Raw genomic sequence first — 18,091 nt, 5'->3', positions numbered from 1 at the left:
ATTCTGTATTAATGCCCTGATCCTCCTTTGCTGAATTCTTAAACATTCAAATTCTCAGGCTTACTGATTTGTTGGCAACATTATAAGATTTTCCTTTGATCTTGTAACATTTTTAACTTCTTTTGTCAGGCTTGATTGGACCACATTTCCTATTGGGTTTCTATCCCAGTAGGGGGATATATATTTGTGTAAACCATGTATTAATTTTTTAAATGTTAGCTGCTGCTTGTCATCCCTATTAATGTGGTCTCCTGATCCATCACTCCCAGTCTCATATTTTTGCTTTGCTTTGTTCTGGTTTCAGATTGGTTATGGATTGAAATAAGTCACTTTCAATTTTTATATAAAATTCCATAATATTATGGTCATTCTTCCCTCAAAGATCCTTAACTACAAGATTTTTGATTAAGTCTTTCTCACTGCACAAAACTATATCTAAAATACTCTGTCCCTACTTGATTTCTCAAAATACTAATACGAAAACCATCTTATATACACTATGAATTTGCCCTCTAAATGATTGCTACTAATTTGGTTTGCCCAGTGTAGATTGAAGTCCCTCGTGATTAGTGTATTATTCTTGTTATAGGCACCTCTGATTTCCTGATTTATTCACTGCTCTATGTTACCACTCCCACTACTTGTTGAGGACCTATAGGTAACTCCCACTGATGCTTTCTGCCCCTTGCTTTGTTCTGAGGTGCAACCTTTCCCCTGAGTCAAAGAGACAGTTTATCCCCACCTTTAGAGGGAGTAATGTGGGATTTGTATACACAGACAAATGAACACACAACCTGCTGGACGAAATCAGCAGTTCCAGCAGCATCTGTGGGGGGAGAGGAATTGTCGACGTTTCGGGTCGAAACCCTGCATCAGGCTTCCAGCTCTGTTTCCAGGCCTCCTAGTTTGGCCTCAGCCAAGAACTCAGTTCTGTACATTCAATTCACCATTCCTGCTTATGGTTTTCCCTCCATATCCTTTGCTTAACCATCTCTTCGTCCACGATTAGGTTTTTCACTGTATCTCAGTACAATAATAAACCAATTCTAATTCCTCTCCCCCGACAGATGCTGTTTGACCCACTGAGATCCTCCAGCAGATTATTTGTTGCTCCAGATTCCCGCATCTGCGGTCTCTTGTGTCTCAACAACAGGAAGAGATGGGAGAATACTCACATGGAGGTTTCTTGTAGCTGGATGGGTTAGGGAGACCAGGAGTTCTACATATAACTCAGGCAAAGACTAAATGAAAAGCTAAAAACTGAGGATACTGTACATCTGAAATAAAAATAGAAAATGCTGGGGATACTCAGCCGGTCAGGTAGTATCTGTGAAGAAAGATCATCAACCTGAGATATTAACTCAGTTCCTATCTCCATAGATGCTGCCTGACTCACTCACTCCAGCATTTTCCGTTTTTATTTTAAGCAAGATCAGAATTAGTTAAGCTGTTAAGAAATTATTCTTCCAGAGAAGAAGTTACAAGATCTACAGCAAGCCCCAAATGCAAGCTGGGACACAGATCACAAGATCCAAAGGTAGTAACATAAATCATGATCAGAGTGGTCTCCAAGACCTAGATTTAATTATCTAAGGAGGCCAGATGAGGAGTTTTCCAGATGTTTTTTTTTAACCTGAGTAGGTCTTGGTTTCTTGAAATCCTTTTCCTTTCTCTCTTGAGTTGCCTGGGTGGTCTTGGGGATGATATGTTGGGAATCATGATGATTAAGGCAATGAAACCACGTGGAGCAGGCTTGATGGATCAGCTGGCCTTTTCCTATCCATCATTTTCATGTTATACATGGGATAAATGGTGCTGGTTGTGGCCGTCAGCTCCAAGGGCAACTGTCAGTGTTCAGCCACTCAAACTGATGTCCTGAATGCTGTGTGTCTGGGGTTTACTGACAGATGTGGGGGGGGGAGGGGTGGTAAGGATGAATCCATCACCACAATCCACTTCCACTTGTGGACTCCCCATGGAGCCCTGTGTTACTGGGATTCCCCAGGATCACACAGCAAAACTGCCACTCAGACCTGGAGAGGACCCAAAACCCCACCAATTTCAATGAGGATTCCAGACCTGCAGAAAACATAAAACATAGAACAGTACAGCACCAGAACAGGCCTTACGGCCCACCATATTGTGCCAAGCTAATTAAATGAGTAATTAAAAGCCTACTAAACTAGTCCCTTCTGCCTACACATGTCCCATATCCCTCCATTCTTTGCACATTCATGTGCCTACCTAAGAACCTCTTAAATGCCTCTATCGTATTTGCCTCCACTACCACCCCTGGCAGCATATTCCAGGCACCCACCACTCCCTGTGTAAAAAAACTTGCCTCGCTCATCTTCTTTGAATTTACCCCCGTCACCTGAAATGCATGCCCTCTAGTATTAGACATTTCAACCCTGGGAAGAAGACACTGGCTGTCTATTCTATCTATGCCCCTCATAATCTTATAAACTTCTATCAGGTCTCCCCTCAGCCTCTGCTGCTCCAGAGAAATCAACCCAAGTTTGTCCAACCTCTCCTCATAGCACATGCCCTCTAATCCAGGCAGCATCCTGGTAAACCTTTCCTGCACCCTCTTCAAAGCCTCCACATCCTTCCTATAATGGGGCAGCCAGAATTAAATGTGGATGCGGCCTAACCAGATTTTTTTAAAGCTGCAACATAGCTTCCTGACTCTTGAACTCAAAGCCTCAACTAATAAAAGCAAGCATGCCATATGCCTTCTTTACCACCCTTATCAACTTGCGCAGCCACTTTCAGGGAGCTATGGATTTGGTCCCCAAGATCCCCCTGTACATCAACACTGTTAAGGGTCCTGCCATTAATAGTGTAGTGTCCCTTTATGTTTGATCTCCCAAAGTGCAACACCTCACACTTGGTTCCATTTGCCATTTTGATAGATTAAACTCCATCTGCCATTTCTTTCCATACCTGCAACTGATTGAAATTCATCTGTATCCTTTGGCAATCTTCTACACTATCCACAACACCACCAATATTTGTATCATCTGCAAACTTACTAACCCACCATCCACGTTTTAATCCACTTATATATATCACAAATAGCAGATGTCCCAGAACGGATCCCTGTGGAACACTATTAATCATGGATCTCCAGTCAGAATAAGTCCCATCGACCACTACCCTCTGTCTTTTATGGGCAAAGCAATTCCAAATCCAAATGGCTAAGTCATCATGGATCCCATGCATCTCAATCTTCTGGTTGAGCCCACCATGTGGGACCTTCTCAAACACCTTACTAAAAATACATGTATACAACATCACCAATAGCCTGTCCTGGTCAAATCACATAGATGCAATGGCCAAGAAAGCTCACCAGCACCTCTACTTCCTCAGGAGGTTAAAGAAATTCAGTATGTCCCCTTTGACACTCATCAACTTTGATAGGTGCATCATAGAAAGCATCCTATCTGGATGCATCACGGCTTGGTACAGCAATTGCTCTGCCCAGGATCGCAAGAAACTGCAGAGAGTTGTGGACACAGCCCAGCGCGTCACAGAAACCAGCCTTCTTGGACTCTGTCTTTACCTTTCGCTGCCTTGGTGAAGCAGCCAACATAATCAAAGACCCCACCCACCCGGGTCAATCTCTCTTCCCTCCTCTTCCATCAGGTAGACATTACAGGAGCCTAAGGGCACATACCACCAGGCTTAAGGACCGTTTCTATCCCACTGAGATAAGACTATTGAACAGTTCCCTTATATGATGGGATGGGCTCTGACCTCACAATCTACCTTGTTGTGACCTTGCACCTTGTCTACCTGCACTGCACTTTCTCTGTAGCTGTGACACTTTACTCTGTACTGTTATTGTTTTTACCTGTATGACCTCAATGCACTCTGTACTAACTCAATGCAACTGCACTGTGTAATGAATTGACCTGTACGATCGGTATGCAATACAAGTTTTTCACTGTACCTCGGCTCATGACAATAATAAACCAATACCAATACCAATCCACAGTTCTATCCTTATCAATCACCTTCATCACCTCCTCAAAAAACTCAATCAAGATAGTAAGACGTGACTCGCCCCGTACAAAGCCATGCTGACTGTCCCAAATTAAGCCATGGCTCTCCAAATGCTCATAAATCCTATCCCTAAGAATCAAAGGGGAATGGAAGTTAGGCTTTTTTGCTTTAGAGTCAGAGAGCATTACAGCATGGATACAGGCCCTCCAGCCCAACAAGTCCATGCCAACCACGGTACCCTCCCAGCTAGTCCCAATTTCCTGTGTTCAGCCCATATCCCTCTAAACCCCGCCCCTCCATGTACCTATCCAAGTGCTTCTTAAATGATACTATTGTACCTGCTCAACCATTTCCTCTGGCAGCTCATTCCATATACTCACCACCCTCTGTGTGGAAAAGTTGCCCTCAGGTCCCTTTAAAATCTTTCCCCTTTCACCCCAAATCTATACCCCCTAGTCTTGGACTTCCCTACCCTGGGGAAATGACTACTACCATCCACCTTATCTATGCTTCTCATAATTTTAAACATTTCTATAAGGTTGTCCCTCATTCCCCTACGTTCCAGGGAATAAAGACCTAGCCTGGCCAACCTCTCCCTATAACTCAGGTCCTCTAGTCTTGGCAACATCCTCAAATCTTTTCTGCACTCTTTCCAGTTTAACCACGTCATTCCTATAACAGGGTGACCAAGACCGTACACAGCACTCCAAGTGCGGCCTCACCAACAACTTCTACAACTGCAACATAATGTCCCAACTCCTACACTCACTGCCCTGACTGATGAAGGCCAGCGTGCTAAATGCCTTTTTCTCTGCCCTGTCTACTGGTCACGCCACTTTCAATGAACTATGCACTTGTACTCCTTGGTCCCTCTGTTTCAATACACTCCCTAGTCGCCTACCATTCATAGTAATGTCCTACACTGGTTTGACTTTCCAAAATACATCGTCTCACATTTATCTGTATTGAAATCCATTTGTCACTCCTCGGCCCACCTCGCCAACTGATCAAGATGCCCTGTAATCTATGATGACCTTCTTCACTATCAGCAACACCTCCCAATTTTGTGTCATCCACAAACTTACTGATCAAGCCTTGTGCATTTGCATCTAAATCATTTATATAAATAATGAATAACAAGGGTCCCGATGCCAACCCCTGCAGCATGCCACCAGTCACCGGCCTCCATTCCGTGAAACAACCTTCAACCACCATCCTCTGCCTCCTACCTCCAAGCCAATTTTTAATCCACCTAACTAGCTCTCCCTGGATTCCATGGGACCTAATCTTCCAGACGAGCCTACCATGCGGGACCTTGTTCAAAGTCCAAATAGACAACATCCACTGCCCTACCCTCATCTACCCTTTTGGTTACCTCTTCAAAGGTTCATCAAGCATGACTTTCCACGGACAAAGCCATGCTGACTCCTTCTAATCAGACTCTGTCTATTCAAATGTTGGTAGATCCTGTCTCTCAGAATTCCCTCCAGTAACTTCCCTACCACTGATGTCAGGCTGAGCGGCCTGTAGTTCCCTGGCTTGTCCTTGCTACCCTTCTTAAACAGTGGAACAACATTAGCCACCTTTCAGTCTTTGGGAACTGCACCAGTGGCTAACGATGAAGCAAATATCTAAGCATGGGCCTCCGCAATTTCTTCTCTAGCCTCCCTAAAAGTCCAAGGATGCACTCAGTCAGGCACTGGGGATTTACCCATCTTAATGCGCTGTAAGACCGCAAATACCTCCTCTCTGGTAATATGAATGCCCTCCAAAACACCTCCATTTGTTCCCCATATCTCTTGAGTAACCATGATTTTCTCCTCAGTAAACACAGAGGAGAAATATTCATTAAAAATCCCACCCATCTCCTGTGGTTCAAGACATAGGCAGCCCTACTTTAGATCAACATTTTAAGTGATTTTCATATTTTTAATCCTTTATCATTTTTAAAAAGGATTAGAACTATTTATTTTCTTTTTGTTTAATTATTTTAAATTCAATGACAACTTTGTTAGTGGATGGAGCTCTTTCCCCAACCTTGTCTTCAGTCAAGGCCTTCCATATGAAGATCTTTGTCCCAGGATAAGGGTGTCTAAAACTAGAGGACTAGATTTAAGGTGAGAGGGGAAAGATTTAAAGGGAATCTTATGGGAAACTTTTTCACACAGAGGGTGGTGGGTACATGGAATGAGTTTCCAGAGGAAGTGTTAGAGATGGGTACAATTACAATGCTTAAAAGACATTTAAACAGGTACAGGGATAGGAAAGGTTTAGAGGGATGTGGGCCAAATGCAGGCAAATGGGACTCACTTGGATAGACATTTTAGTTGGCATAGACGAGTTGGGCCGAAGGGCCTGTTTCAGTGCTGTATAACTCTCTGTGAATATTAGAACCAGAAGCAAGAGTAAGCCATTCATGGAACCTGCTCCACCACACAGTAAAATCATGGCTGATTCAGGGCCATTTCAGAGTAGGATTTAGGCACTTTGCCACATGCAAACCGAGTAGCAAATCAGACGACGGGTCTGGATTTGAGTGTGGATAGCAGGCAAATGACCACCCCCTCACGTGCAACCTCAGTAAGTGTGGGCCGTGTCATGATGCCAACAACCCCACACGACTCAGTGTTATGCTTAACACGTTCCTGGCTTGGTGTTCTGCGTGTCGGTCCTGTGCTAACATAATGAAGATAATGGGGTACATCTTGCGGTCTCAGCTTTAAGTTTTTTCTCTGGAAGGCAGCAGTTCCCACAGGATTAAAGTTAATGGACCGAAAGTGTTGGCAGCAGGCTGACCTCCAAATTCCTGGATGTGCTTTTCACAGTTGGAGAATTAGTTTGCAACATTTACCCTAACGATACAATAAATCATTTCACTTCATTTTATTCCTTCACCCCTGGGTTCAACTCAGTCAAATCAAAATGAAAACCTGCTTTTTTCTCAATCTCTCTGAGTCCTGTACAACCTAAGGTTGGGCAATTGCATCCCATTTTTCACTGGGAACAAGCTAGAACAGAAAACTGCTAACAGTTTGTTTCTAATTGGATTTTGTGGTACTACAAGAGAAACAGGCCCATGATGTTGTGCTGAACTAGTTGAGCTAATGATACCTAATCCCTTCTGCCTGCACATGGTCCATATCCCTCCATTCTCTGCATATTCATGTGCTTGTTTAAGAGCCTCTTTAATGCCTCTATCATATCTGCCTCCACCAGCACCCCTGACAATGCGTTCCAGACACTCACCATTCTGTATAAAAAAAACTTGCCCCGCACATCTCCTTTGAATTTGCCCCCTCTCACCTTAAATGCCTGTCCTCTAGTATTAGATATTTTGACTCTCCACTGAAAGTGAATCCTCATTACACATTACTGCCAGTCACATATCTGGTTATAGCCCTACATGGCCAATTCTGTAACCAGCGTTGTAATCAGGAGAAGATCTTCACAAAAATTAAATTCTCCTGGAAAAGGAATAAATCTGCACTTAGTTTTATTAGGAGCCAGTCCATAACACAGAGTGTTGGCAATTTCAGTGACAAGGGTTGCACGAATTGAGTGGGAGAAAAGAGGAGGGATGGCAGACATGGGAAAGCTGACACCAGTGAGGCCTGAGTCAGCATCAGAATGGTTTCCTTTGCTGCGTATGAAGCCCATGTTGTACTTGACCTGGAGATCCTTGATGCCAACACCAGGTGCTAATGATGGAAGCTTTTTGTTAGTATTGATATCTGTCCTCAGCGAATGGCAAAGCGAATGGCAAAGCGCCCGCCGATAGTGGTGATGAGAAAAATGAGCACGCTACAACCTCCCAGAGTACAGCCAGGGGACAGCCTTTGTGTCCTGGTAACTTATTCAAATTAAAGAACAAGAAAAGGAAAGTTGGTGAGACTAGAACCCTCAAGATTTGGGGGAATAGATTTAGGACGGAGATGAGGAGGAACTGCTTTTCCCAGAGAGTAGTGAATCTGTGGAATTCTCTGCCCAAGGAAGCAATAGAGGCTTCCTCATTAAATATATTTAAAACACAGTTAAATAGATCTTTGCATAGTAGGGAAATTAAGGGTTACGGGGAAAAGGCAAGTATGTGGAGCTGAGTCTGCAGTCAATCAGCCACTATCTTATTGAATGGTGAAGCAGGCTCGCTGGGCTAGATGGCCTACTCCTGCTCCTACTTCTTATGTAAAAAATTATAGTGGCATTAAAGTTTGATCAGCTTCCGCCATAATGTAAAACAACACATTATTTCACTTCTATTTGAAACAACACAGCACACCCACATTTTCTGTGGTTATAAGCAAGTAGGAAATAGGAGTAGGGCAGGACAATCCACAAAATCCTGCTTGATCTTTTTCAGCTCCATTTTCCTACACTACCCCCATTTTCCTTGATTCCTCTGATATCCACAAAGATTTATCAATATCTGTTCTGAATGAAATCAATACTTCAGTGTCCATAGTCCTCCAGTGGAGAGAATTTCAGTGATTTACCATACTCTGTTAATTTCAGTCCTAAATAGCCTACCGCTTATTTTGTAATGACTCCTATACTCGATAGCGAGGGGAAACATCCTTCAATCTTGTTGAGCTCTCTGGTATTGTACTTCTTAATAAGGACACACCTCATTCTTCTAAACATTACAGAAACATTACAGGCACGGTAGTGTAGTGGTTAGCGCTGGAAGCGTGGCGACACTTGCGGCTGCCCCCAGAACACTCTATGCAAAAGATGCATTTCACTGTGTGTCTCAATGTACATGTGACTAATAAAGATATCTTATCTTATCTTAGAGGCCTAGCCTGCTCAATCTCTCCTCCCACAACAGCCTGGCCATCCCCGGAATCTTCACCTCACTCCCTCTGTAACAAGTACAGTGCACCCCTGCAGTTTTGGTCATGGAAATTCACCCTACGATTTCACAAAATCACTGCCAAACAATTTGAAATATGGAATAAAAATTCACTCTTACAGACTTTATGTGAGAAAAAATAACTAAATAAACACAAAATATGAAAGAAATAACAAATTTTGTCAAGGGTTTGCATTACAGAAAATTACGATATGGGTGGTTTTCTAGGAACGCAACCCTTCCATAATGCGGGCTGCACTGTGTATCCTTTTTTAGGGAAGAAGACCAAAATTATTGATGGTTCAGCAGGTGTGGTCTCATCAAGGCCACATATAATTGTAGTAAGACATCTTTGTTCTTGTACTCAATCCTTCTGTAATGAAGCCATTATACCATTGGCTGTCCTGCTTGCCTGCTGCATCAGAACATTAGCTTTCAGTGACTTGTGCACAAGGAGCAAGGTCCTTTTGAATATCAACATTTCCTAATGTCTCACCATTAAAGAAACACTCTGCATTTCTGTGTCATCCACTGAAGTGGGTAACCTCACATTTTTCCACATCATTCTCCATCTGCCGTGTTCTTGCCCGCTCACTCAGTTTGTCCATATCCCCTTGAAACCTCTATGCATCTTCATCACTACTCACATCCATCACAACAGAACCAGGTATTCCCTTACTTTTCCTTCCACTTCAGGAGTGCTCTAAGCCATTTCACATGGTAATTAGTTTTAATCTGAGTGATTCTCCATTCCAAGAATTATTTTTCTGCTACAACCAACTGTGGGAGGTTTACGGACCCACCTGTCTATCGCTGCCTCTATTGCTTCCCTATGGTACTTCAAAGTAAAGTGTGCATTGAATAAGTGATGAGGTAGTTATTTTGGCAAGCCCTGCTAATTTCCTATCAATTTTATTTGAGGTGTATTATTAGGAAGCACATTATTTAGTTTCTGTTTCAAAAAAAACTCTTTATGGTCATAGTACCAGATCTCAATTTAAATCATGGACACAGATTCTAATTATTCATGTAATTGTAACAGATAGTGATTTGTTGAAAGCCCAGAGTTCATGGAAATCACATGCTTTTAATATGTTCACGGTGGATCAGCTAACACTTCCGCCATGTTTCAGATCAAGACAGACATGGTGGAACCACTACCTCAACTGTGAATCTCTCAGAGGCAGCTGATCACATTAGAGTCTATGTAAGCACAAGCCCTTCTTACGTTTATTTTCCTGGCCGAGATTTACTTTCAGCATGGCAATTGGATTTTTTTTTATGGGGAAGGGAATCGATCGCAGCTTGCCTTTTGGTGAGGGCACGTCGCTCTCTTTCATTCCAAATGATTTTCTCCCTCACCTTTTCCAGTCTCCTCACTCCAAAACATCCCTTGCCTCCAAGAAAACAGATGGCCTACCATTCCCCAGCCTCTACTCTCTTTGATCCTAAATGGCTGCTAGAACACAGAGAACAATGTTCACACAACACTGTTAACCCAATTGCCCTATGCAGTGTGTTGATATTGGCAGCTCAATGGGAGGACTCACTGGTTCAAGCTCTGCATCATCATTTAACAGCAGCTTCTAATTTATTATACTAGTTTGCAAATGTTAAAGACATTTCTACAGATGAACGGTGGAGAGCATTCTGACTGGTTGCATCACCGTCTGGTATGGAGGCTCCAATGCACAGGATCGCAAGAGGCTGCAGAGGGTTGTAGACTCAGCCAGCTCCATCGCGGGCACCACCCTCCATGCCATCAAGAACATCTTCAAGAGGTGGCGCCTCAAGAAGGCAGCATTCGTCATTAAGGACGCTCACCATCTGGGACATGCCCTCTTCTCATTACTACCATCGGGGAGGAGGTACAGGAGCCTGAAGACCCACACTCAATGATTCAGAAACAGCTTCTTCCCCTCCGTCATCAGATTTCTGAACAATCCATGAACACGACTGTATTATTGCTTATTATTCTTTTTGCACTATTTATTTATTTTTGTAATTTATAGTAATTTTATGTATTTGCACTGTACTGCTACCACAAAACATCATATTTCACATCATTTAAGTCAGTGATAATAAATCTGATTTTGATTCTGAAAAAAGTATCATACATGCTTCTCACCTCTATCTCTCCTTCCATTATACTGAGCAGACGCAGAAGGTCATCTTTGGAGAGTTCCAGTAACTTCTTTTTTCGTTCACTTTCTTCCAAAGACTTCCGAGGTTTCTTTGCAGGACCCGTGAGCCCCACTGTCTTTTCTCCAAAACCTTGCCATTGAGCTTTGTTCTTCTTTTTGCTGCCTGTGCAAACATCTTTGTCATCTTCGTGGCTGTTATTGCTCGAAGCATGGCCATGGGATGGGGATTCCCCACCACTGCTCCGGGATCTCATCCCCACCTGTACTGGAGAGAATATATCGGGATAAGTGGTGGCATGGAATTTTATAAGTAGGCAATAATTGGTGAATTGTGGTGTGCCGCACGGGTTTGATTCTAGGCCCATTACGATCTGTCATCTATATCAATGATTTGCATGAGAATGTACAGGGCACGATTAATAAGTCTGCAGATGACACTAAAATAGGTGGTGTTGTTGACAGTGAAGGTAGTTATCAGGAATTACAGAGGGATCTTGATCAGCTAGGAAAGTGGGCCAAGGAATGGCAAATAGAGTTTAATTCAGATAAATGCGAGGTGTTGCTTTTTGAGGAGACAAATAAGGGTAGGACTTTCACAGTGAATGGTAGAGCCCTGTGGAGTGTTGTAGGACAGAGGGGTCTTGGAGTACATGGTTCCCTGAAAGTGGCGTCACAGGTAGACAGGATGGTGAAAGGCTTTTGGCACACTGGTCTTCATCAGTCAGGGCACTGCGTATAGTAGTTAGGATATTACCTTTCAGTTGTACAAGACGTTTATGAGGCCGCATTTGGAATACTGGGTTCAGTTTTGATCACCCTGCTATAGGAAAGATGCCATTAAGCTAGAAAGAGTTGCAGAAGAGATTTATAAGGATGTTGCCAGGACTCGAGAGACTGAGTTAGGGTGAGAGGTTCAGCAGGCTGGGACTTTATTCACTGGAGCATAGGAGAATGAGGGGTGATATTATAGAGGTGTATAAAATCATGAGGGGCATAGATAGGGTGAATGTACACAGTCTTTTCCCAGGGTTGGGGAATCAAGAACTAGAGGGCATAAGTTTAGGGTGAGAAGGAAGAGATTTAATAGGGGCAAATCTTACACCCAGAGAGTGGTCCATATAAGGAATGAGCTGCCAAAGGAAGTGGTTGAGGCAGATATATTACAACATTAAAGACACTTGGGCATGTACATGGATAGGCAATGTTTAGAGGGATGTGGGCCAAATGTGGGCAAATGGGACTAACTAAGATGGGAATCTTGGTCGGCATGGACCAATTGGGCCAAAGGGTCTTTTTCCGTGCTGTATGACTCTAATTGTGCCCATTTTCAGAATCAAGATTTAGTATATAAAAATTCTGATTTCCATAAGTGAAGACCCCATAATATCTCTGCAGCCCCAAATTCTACCTTTGATGCCAAGATAGTACAACGGAAGCCAATCATTGTGATAATCAAAGGGATATTTACTCACTCATTACCTGCAGATCCCAAAGTGTTTGTAGTGTTTACAAAATTTTGCTAAGTGAAGCACCTATTGGTTAGCCAGCTATTTTCTCTTCATTTTGTTTTGTCTTCTGGCAACTTGCCAGAAACAGCAGTCATGTACTTAGCATAGATCAAAGACCACACTCACATTATTTCACTACTGCCCCCCCCCATCCTGAACAGACAGAAGCACATGCCTCAGTGCATTGACTCACAACCTATCACCTCAATGCCTAGTCAACTCTGAAAACTTGATTAGAAACTGAAACTTCCCACTTAACCGTCCTTCTTCATGAATCGTATTACAGAGATATCAAGCTGATAAATGGTGTTCAAGTTTCAGGTTGAAACATCAACTCTGTTCTTCTCCTCACAGATTCCATCTGATGTTATATTTCCTCTTTACTTCAAAATTCCAGCAATGTCAGAATTTTAATGTTTCTGTGTCACTGCCATATTATCTTTGTGTGCAAACTTTTGCATAAAATGTTCTCAAAAATAATTCTTCCTCATTGTTACTTTTTTTAAACAACAGCTGTAATTCAAAGGTTGGAATGACAGAAAAAGCAGGGTTGTTGTTGCCAATGGAAAATCAGTTACCAAAATTAAACTTAGCATCAGTTCATCATTGTACTGAAACACAGAAAAGTTTAAAGGAAAACATATGTCATAGAATTGTAGAGTTATATCACACAGAAACAGACCCTTCAGCCCAACTTGTCCATGCCAATCAAGCCTTCCTGACCTAGAGGTGTCACTTAGATTTCAGATAGATACTGCAGGGAGACAGGCCCTTCATCCCATTGAGTCCGTGCCAATCATCAACCACCCAGTTACACCAATCCTACAACTCCTATAATTACTATCCCTACATTTCTATCAATTCCTCCCAGATTCTATCACTCACCAACACACTAATGCAATTTACAGCAGCCAATTAACCTACCAATCTGCACATCTTTGGGATGTGGGAGGAAACAGGAGCACCCGGAGGAAATCCATGTGGTCACAGGGAGAACATGCAAACTCCAGCACTGGAGGTCAAGATTGAACCTGGGTCTCCAGCACTGACAGGCAGAGACTCTACCAGCTACACCACTATGCCACCCAAATTCCATCACTGAAACTGTCAACTTACAACTCTGCTGTGAGTTGAACCTACAACCTTTGAATTACTTTTCAGTTCACTAGTAGAAATCCAATACACTATCCATTACATCGCAGAGTCATATACGCCGTAACTTTCCCTCTCATGTTGCTAAGAAGGTACGAGACATGCAATCTTACAAAATAATTAAACAACAGCAATAATGGCTGAAAAGTTTTAAAATTTTTAAAATTTGTACTGTTCAGCAGATTCAACGAACTGGTCTGTTCAGGCTTTCAACATTTTTGTCTTTTACTCTCAGACTCCACCTATGGGTTTCAGATGGAACTGCACAGAGATCATTCTTGGATAATAGAATAAATGCATACTGAGGATGCTCATATTTTTAATTTTTTTTAATTTTTAAATTTTATTTACAGCGTGGTAACAGGCCCTTCTGGCCCAATGAGTCCGCACCGCCCATTTTAAACCCAAATTAACCTACCAGTACGTCTTTGCAATGTGGGAGGAAACCAGAGCACCCGGAGGAAACCCACACAGACACGGGAGAACTTACAAACTCCTTACAGACAGCAACGGGAACAGTTAACACTTTGATGACTCATTAACCCTTTCCCTCTGCACAGGTGCTGTCTGATCTGCTGTATGTCCCTGGCAATTTCTGCTTTTATTTCAGATTTGTAGCATTTAGTTTTCTTTTGCTTTTTGTTAAACATATGAAGCTGCCCAGCAGTGAAAGAGAAAATCTAACAGAGATGCTGAATAAATGAATCCAGCTCTTTGATGCCTGAAAAATTAATTTTATTCAACAGAACATAATTTAGATGAAGTAGTCCTCAAAAACTTAGGCCAAGGTTCCCTCATTATTCTCTGCACTTCACTTGGAATTTTCCAGTTATTGTGCAATGAGGCTTTAGCAACAGCAGATAAACCAACCTTCCCAGTAGTATTGCTTTTAACCAATCAGGTTTATCTATGGGAATGCTTCGTAGGTGTAGAGAGGGAGGGAAGGCAGCAGGGTACAGAATACACGGCTAAGAAGTCTAGAACATTTAAATAGTAAAGAGCTTTCATGTATCGCATAGGAAGCTAACAGATTGTGAATGTCAAATGGGCCTTAACCAGGAATGAAGACTGGAAACATTCATCAGGCAAGACTTCATCTGTAAAAAGGAGACATAGTTAAACTCAATGATCTTTCATCAGAACTGCAAAAAGTTTCAGACATAACAAGGTTCAAGCTGAAAGGAAAAGCAGCCATCAGTTGTGGCAGGGCTTACATGTTATAACTGGCTACAAAACGAAATCGAAAAGCATCGCCAACAACAGCGCATCCCTTCCCGATGAGCTTAACACATTCTATGCACGTTTTGAACAGAAGGGGATTGGAATGTCACCACCACCCCAAAGCCTCCAATGCATCTGTACCCACAGTCACCACTGCAGATGTCAGATCTGCCTCCAGGAGAGTGAATGCACAGAAAGCATCTGGCCTAGATGGTGTCCCCGGCCATGTCCTTAGATCCTGTGCAGATCAGCTGGCGCGGGTATTTGCAGACATTTTTAACGTCTCCCTGCTTAAATTTGAGGTTCCTAGCTGCTTTAGGAAGACCACTATCATCCCGGTACCCAAGAAAAACAAGGTAACATGCTTAATGACTACCACCCGGTGGCTCTGGCATCCACCATCATGAAATGTTTCGAGAGGCTGGTCATGGCATGCAATAACTCCAGCCTCCCAGACAACCTCGACCCACTGCAATTTGCCTACCACCAAAACAGGTCTGCGGTGGACGCCATCTCCCTGGCCATACACTCATTCTCTGGAACATCTGGTACCTATCCTAGACTATTGTTTTTGACTACAGCTCTGCCTTCAATACTATAATTCCAAGCAAACTCATCTCCAAACTCCAAGACCTGGGACTCAGCACCTCCCTTTGCAACTGGATCCTTGACTTCCTGACCAACAGACCGCAATCAGTGAGGATAGGCAGCAACACTTCTGCCATGATTATTCTCAACTCTGGTGCCCCACAAGACTGCGTCCTCAGCCCCCTACTCCACTGCCTATACACTTATGACTGTGCTCTAACTCAGATTCTGCTCTAACTCCATCTACAAGTTTGCAGATGACACCACTATAGTGCGCCGAATCTCAAATTACAATGAGTCAGAATACAGGAAAGAGATAGAGAACCTATTGACATGGTATCATGACAACAATTTGTTTTTTTTTTAAAAGTTTGAGCATGCAAACCACCAACCAAACTGGAAGTATGTTGGCAACCATAAACAAATATTGAAGAGTAGCAACATCTTGTGTCCACAGATTTCTATCTGAATAAGGTACAATGGATGGAAATACAGTTGGCAAATGTATCTGATGTACACTTTCAAAGATTGCACAACAAGTTTAATTTCCTAAATAAGATTGACAGACACACCAACAATGAGTAAAGAGCGCTGAACTTAAAATGGAAGTGGACTTTATTTGTAAATGCATAGCAGGCCTGTCAGCACCTGAGAAAGGAGAGGAAGTTAGTGTCCCAAAGAGGAAATCTTCAGCAGAAAATCTGTTTGTCAGACCTGATGATGTGTGGCAGATGTTGACCACACCGAGCTGTATTTTGTGAGTAGACTATTTATATTTTGGATCTCCAACATTCGTAATTTTTGATTCACTTCTAAAGCTTGTGGAGCAGAAATTATGCAGAAGGGGTTGAACAACAAGTACAGATATAGAACACTATTTCACACAGAAGCCCTTTTGTGTGCTTTAGGATTTGTAACACATGAACCATGCTATAACAGGTTAACGTGGATTTTTAATGTTGCTGGGAGGTTAAACAGTGCCACCATCTGTGCACACAAGCAGCTGGTTTGCATATGAATGTATATTCATTTACAGTGATGAATGACTCATGCAAAGTATACACAAACCGTTCAACTGATCCTGTTACACTGCAAGTTGGAAGGACTATCTGTCCTACAGGTGGAGATTTTTCACAGATGTGAAGGGAATAAAAGCTGAGGTTAATTATAAGCTCTTTAAAGTTCATGATCCACTATATTGGATCAATGTAAAAACAGAACTGAATCCAAACCTATGTCTTCACATGGACCTCCCTTCCTTGTGCCAGATTTTTTATTCATTTGTTGGGACTGAGTGGTACTGGCAAGGCCAGCATTTATTGCCCATCCCTCGTTAACCTTGAGAAGGTGGTAGTGAGTATTCTTCTGGAACTGCTATGGAAGTGCTTCCGCAATGCTGCTGGGGAGGGAGATCCAGGATTTAGGTCCCAGTGAGCGATGAAGGAGTGACAATGCATTTCCAGATCTGGATGGTGTGTGGCTGGGAGGGGAACCTGCAGGTGTGGTGTTCTCCTGCACCTGATGCCCTTGGCAGTAGAAGTCCTGGGTTTGACAGCCACTGTTGGAGTAGCCTGGGTAAGTAACTGCAATGTACGTTGTAGATGATACACACAGCGCCAGTAATGGGAGGAATGATCATGTGAGGTGGTGGATGGCATGTCAATCAAATGAACTGCTTTGTCCCACATGGTGTCAAACTTCTTGAATATAGTTGGAGCTGCACTCATCCAGGCAAGTGGACAATGTTCCATCACATTCCTGACTTGTAGAGGGCAGAAACATTTTGGGTATCAGGATATGAATCACATGGAAAATTCTCAGGGACGGCAGGGGTGGAGGTGTATGAGGCTTTCCAGTAGTGGTCAGCAGTGTCTAGTGGGGGTTGACAGTGGTTGGGAGTTGTGGACTGGTCATGGGGATGGGTTAGGAATTGTTGGCAGCTGTAGAGAGGGGTCTACCTTGGTGGGCCTGGAAACTACATTCCTGTTCTATGTTCCTTGTTCACTGTCCTCTTGGATTCAGCTCCTCACATCCTTCCATGAGGCTTGAGAAACCAATCCACCATGGTGAGAAACAGGATGTAGGCCAACAGGAGACACAAGAGACTGCAGATGCTGGAATCTGGATCAACACACAAGATGCTAGAGGAACACAGCGGATCAGGCAGCATCTGTGGAGGGAAATCGGCAGTCGATGTTTTGAGTCAAGACCCTTCGTCTAGACTCATCCAGACCGGTCCAGATGAAGAGTCTCGATCCCGAAATGTCGACTGCCCATTCAGCATCTTGTGTGTAAACCAACAGCCTCATTATAATATTGAAATATCCAGTCTGTTACTCATCAGTAGATTGGCTGGTTAACCTTTGTATTATAAATGGAGGCGGCAAAAGAAAGAGTTTGATTTGAAAAAGTTTTGATTTGTGTTCCATACTTCTAGTATTTTAACATTTGACCTAAGCCAGCACACCCATCTTCAAGTGCAGGTTCAATCTCTAGTTTCATATCCCATTGGGTAGGTAAATCATTAACCAAGTCCCTCTCTGATCCCACCATCACATTAGCCTTGAAGACTAGCCAACAACAGAGTGTGACAGATATTAGCCACTGGTCATGACCAAGAG

General features: G+C 42.9%; 1 protein-coding gene across 1 annotated transcript in view; it reads right to left on the bottom strand.

The window, feature by feature from the left end:
- Positions 1-18,091, bottom strand: part of LOC127567968 (filamin-A-interacting protein 1-like) — a 289,283-nt gene that overhangs the window by 153,129 nt on the left and 118,063 nt on the right. Inside the window, exon 2 of the mRNA XM_052011210.1 lies at positions 10,986-11,266. Coding sequence (XP_051867170.1) covers positions 10,986-11,266 — 281 coding nt within the window. The remainder of the gene's footprint in view (positions 1-10,985; positions 11,267-18,091) is intronic.

Source organism: Pristis pectinata, chromosome 3 (genome assembly GCF_009764475.1).
Source record: "Pristis pectinata isolate sPriPec2 chromosome 3, sPriPec2.1.pri, whole genome shotgun sequence".
NCBI lineage: Eukaryota > Metazoa > Chordata > Chondrichthyes > Rhinopristiformes > Pristidae > Pristis > Pristis pectinata.
This window is presented reverse-complemented; position numbering and strand designations above follow the sequence as displayed.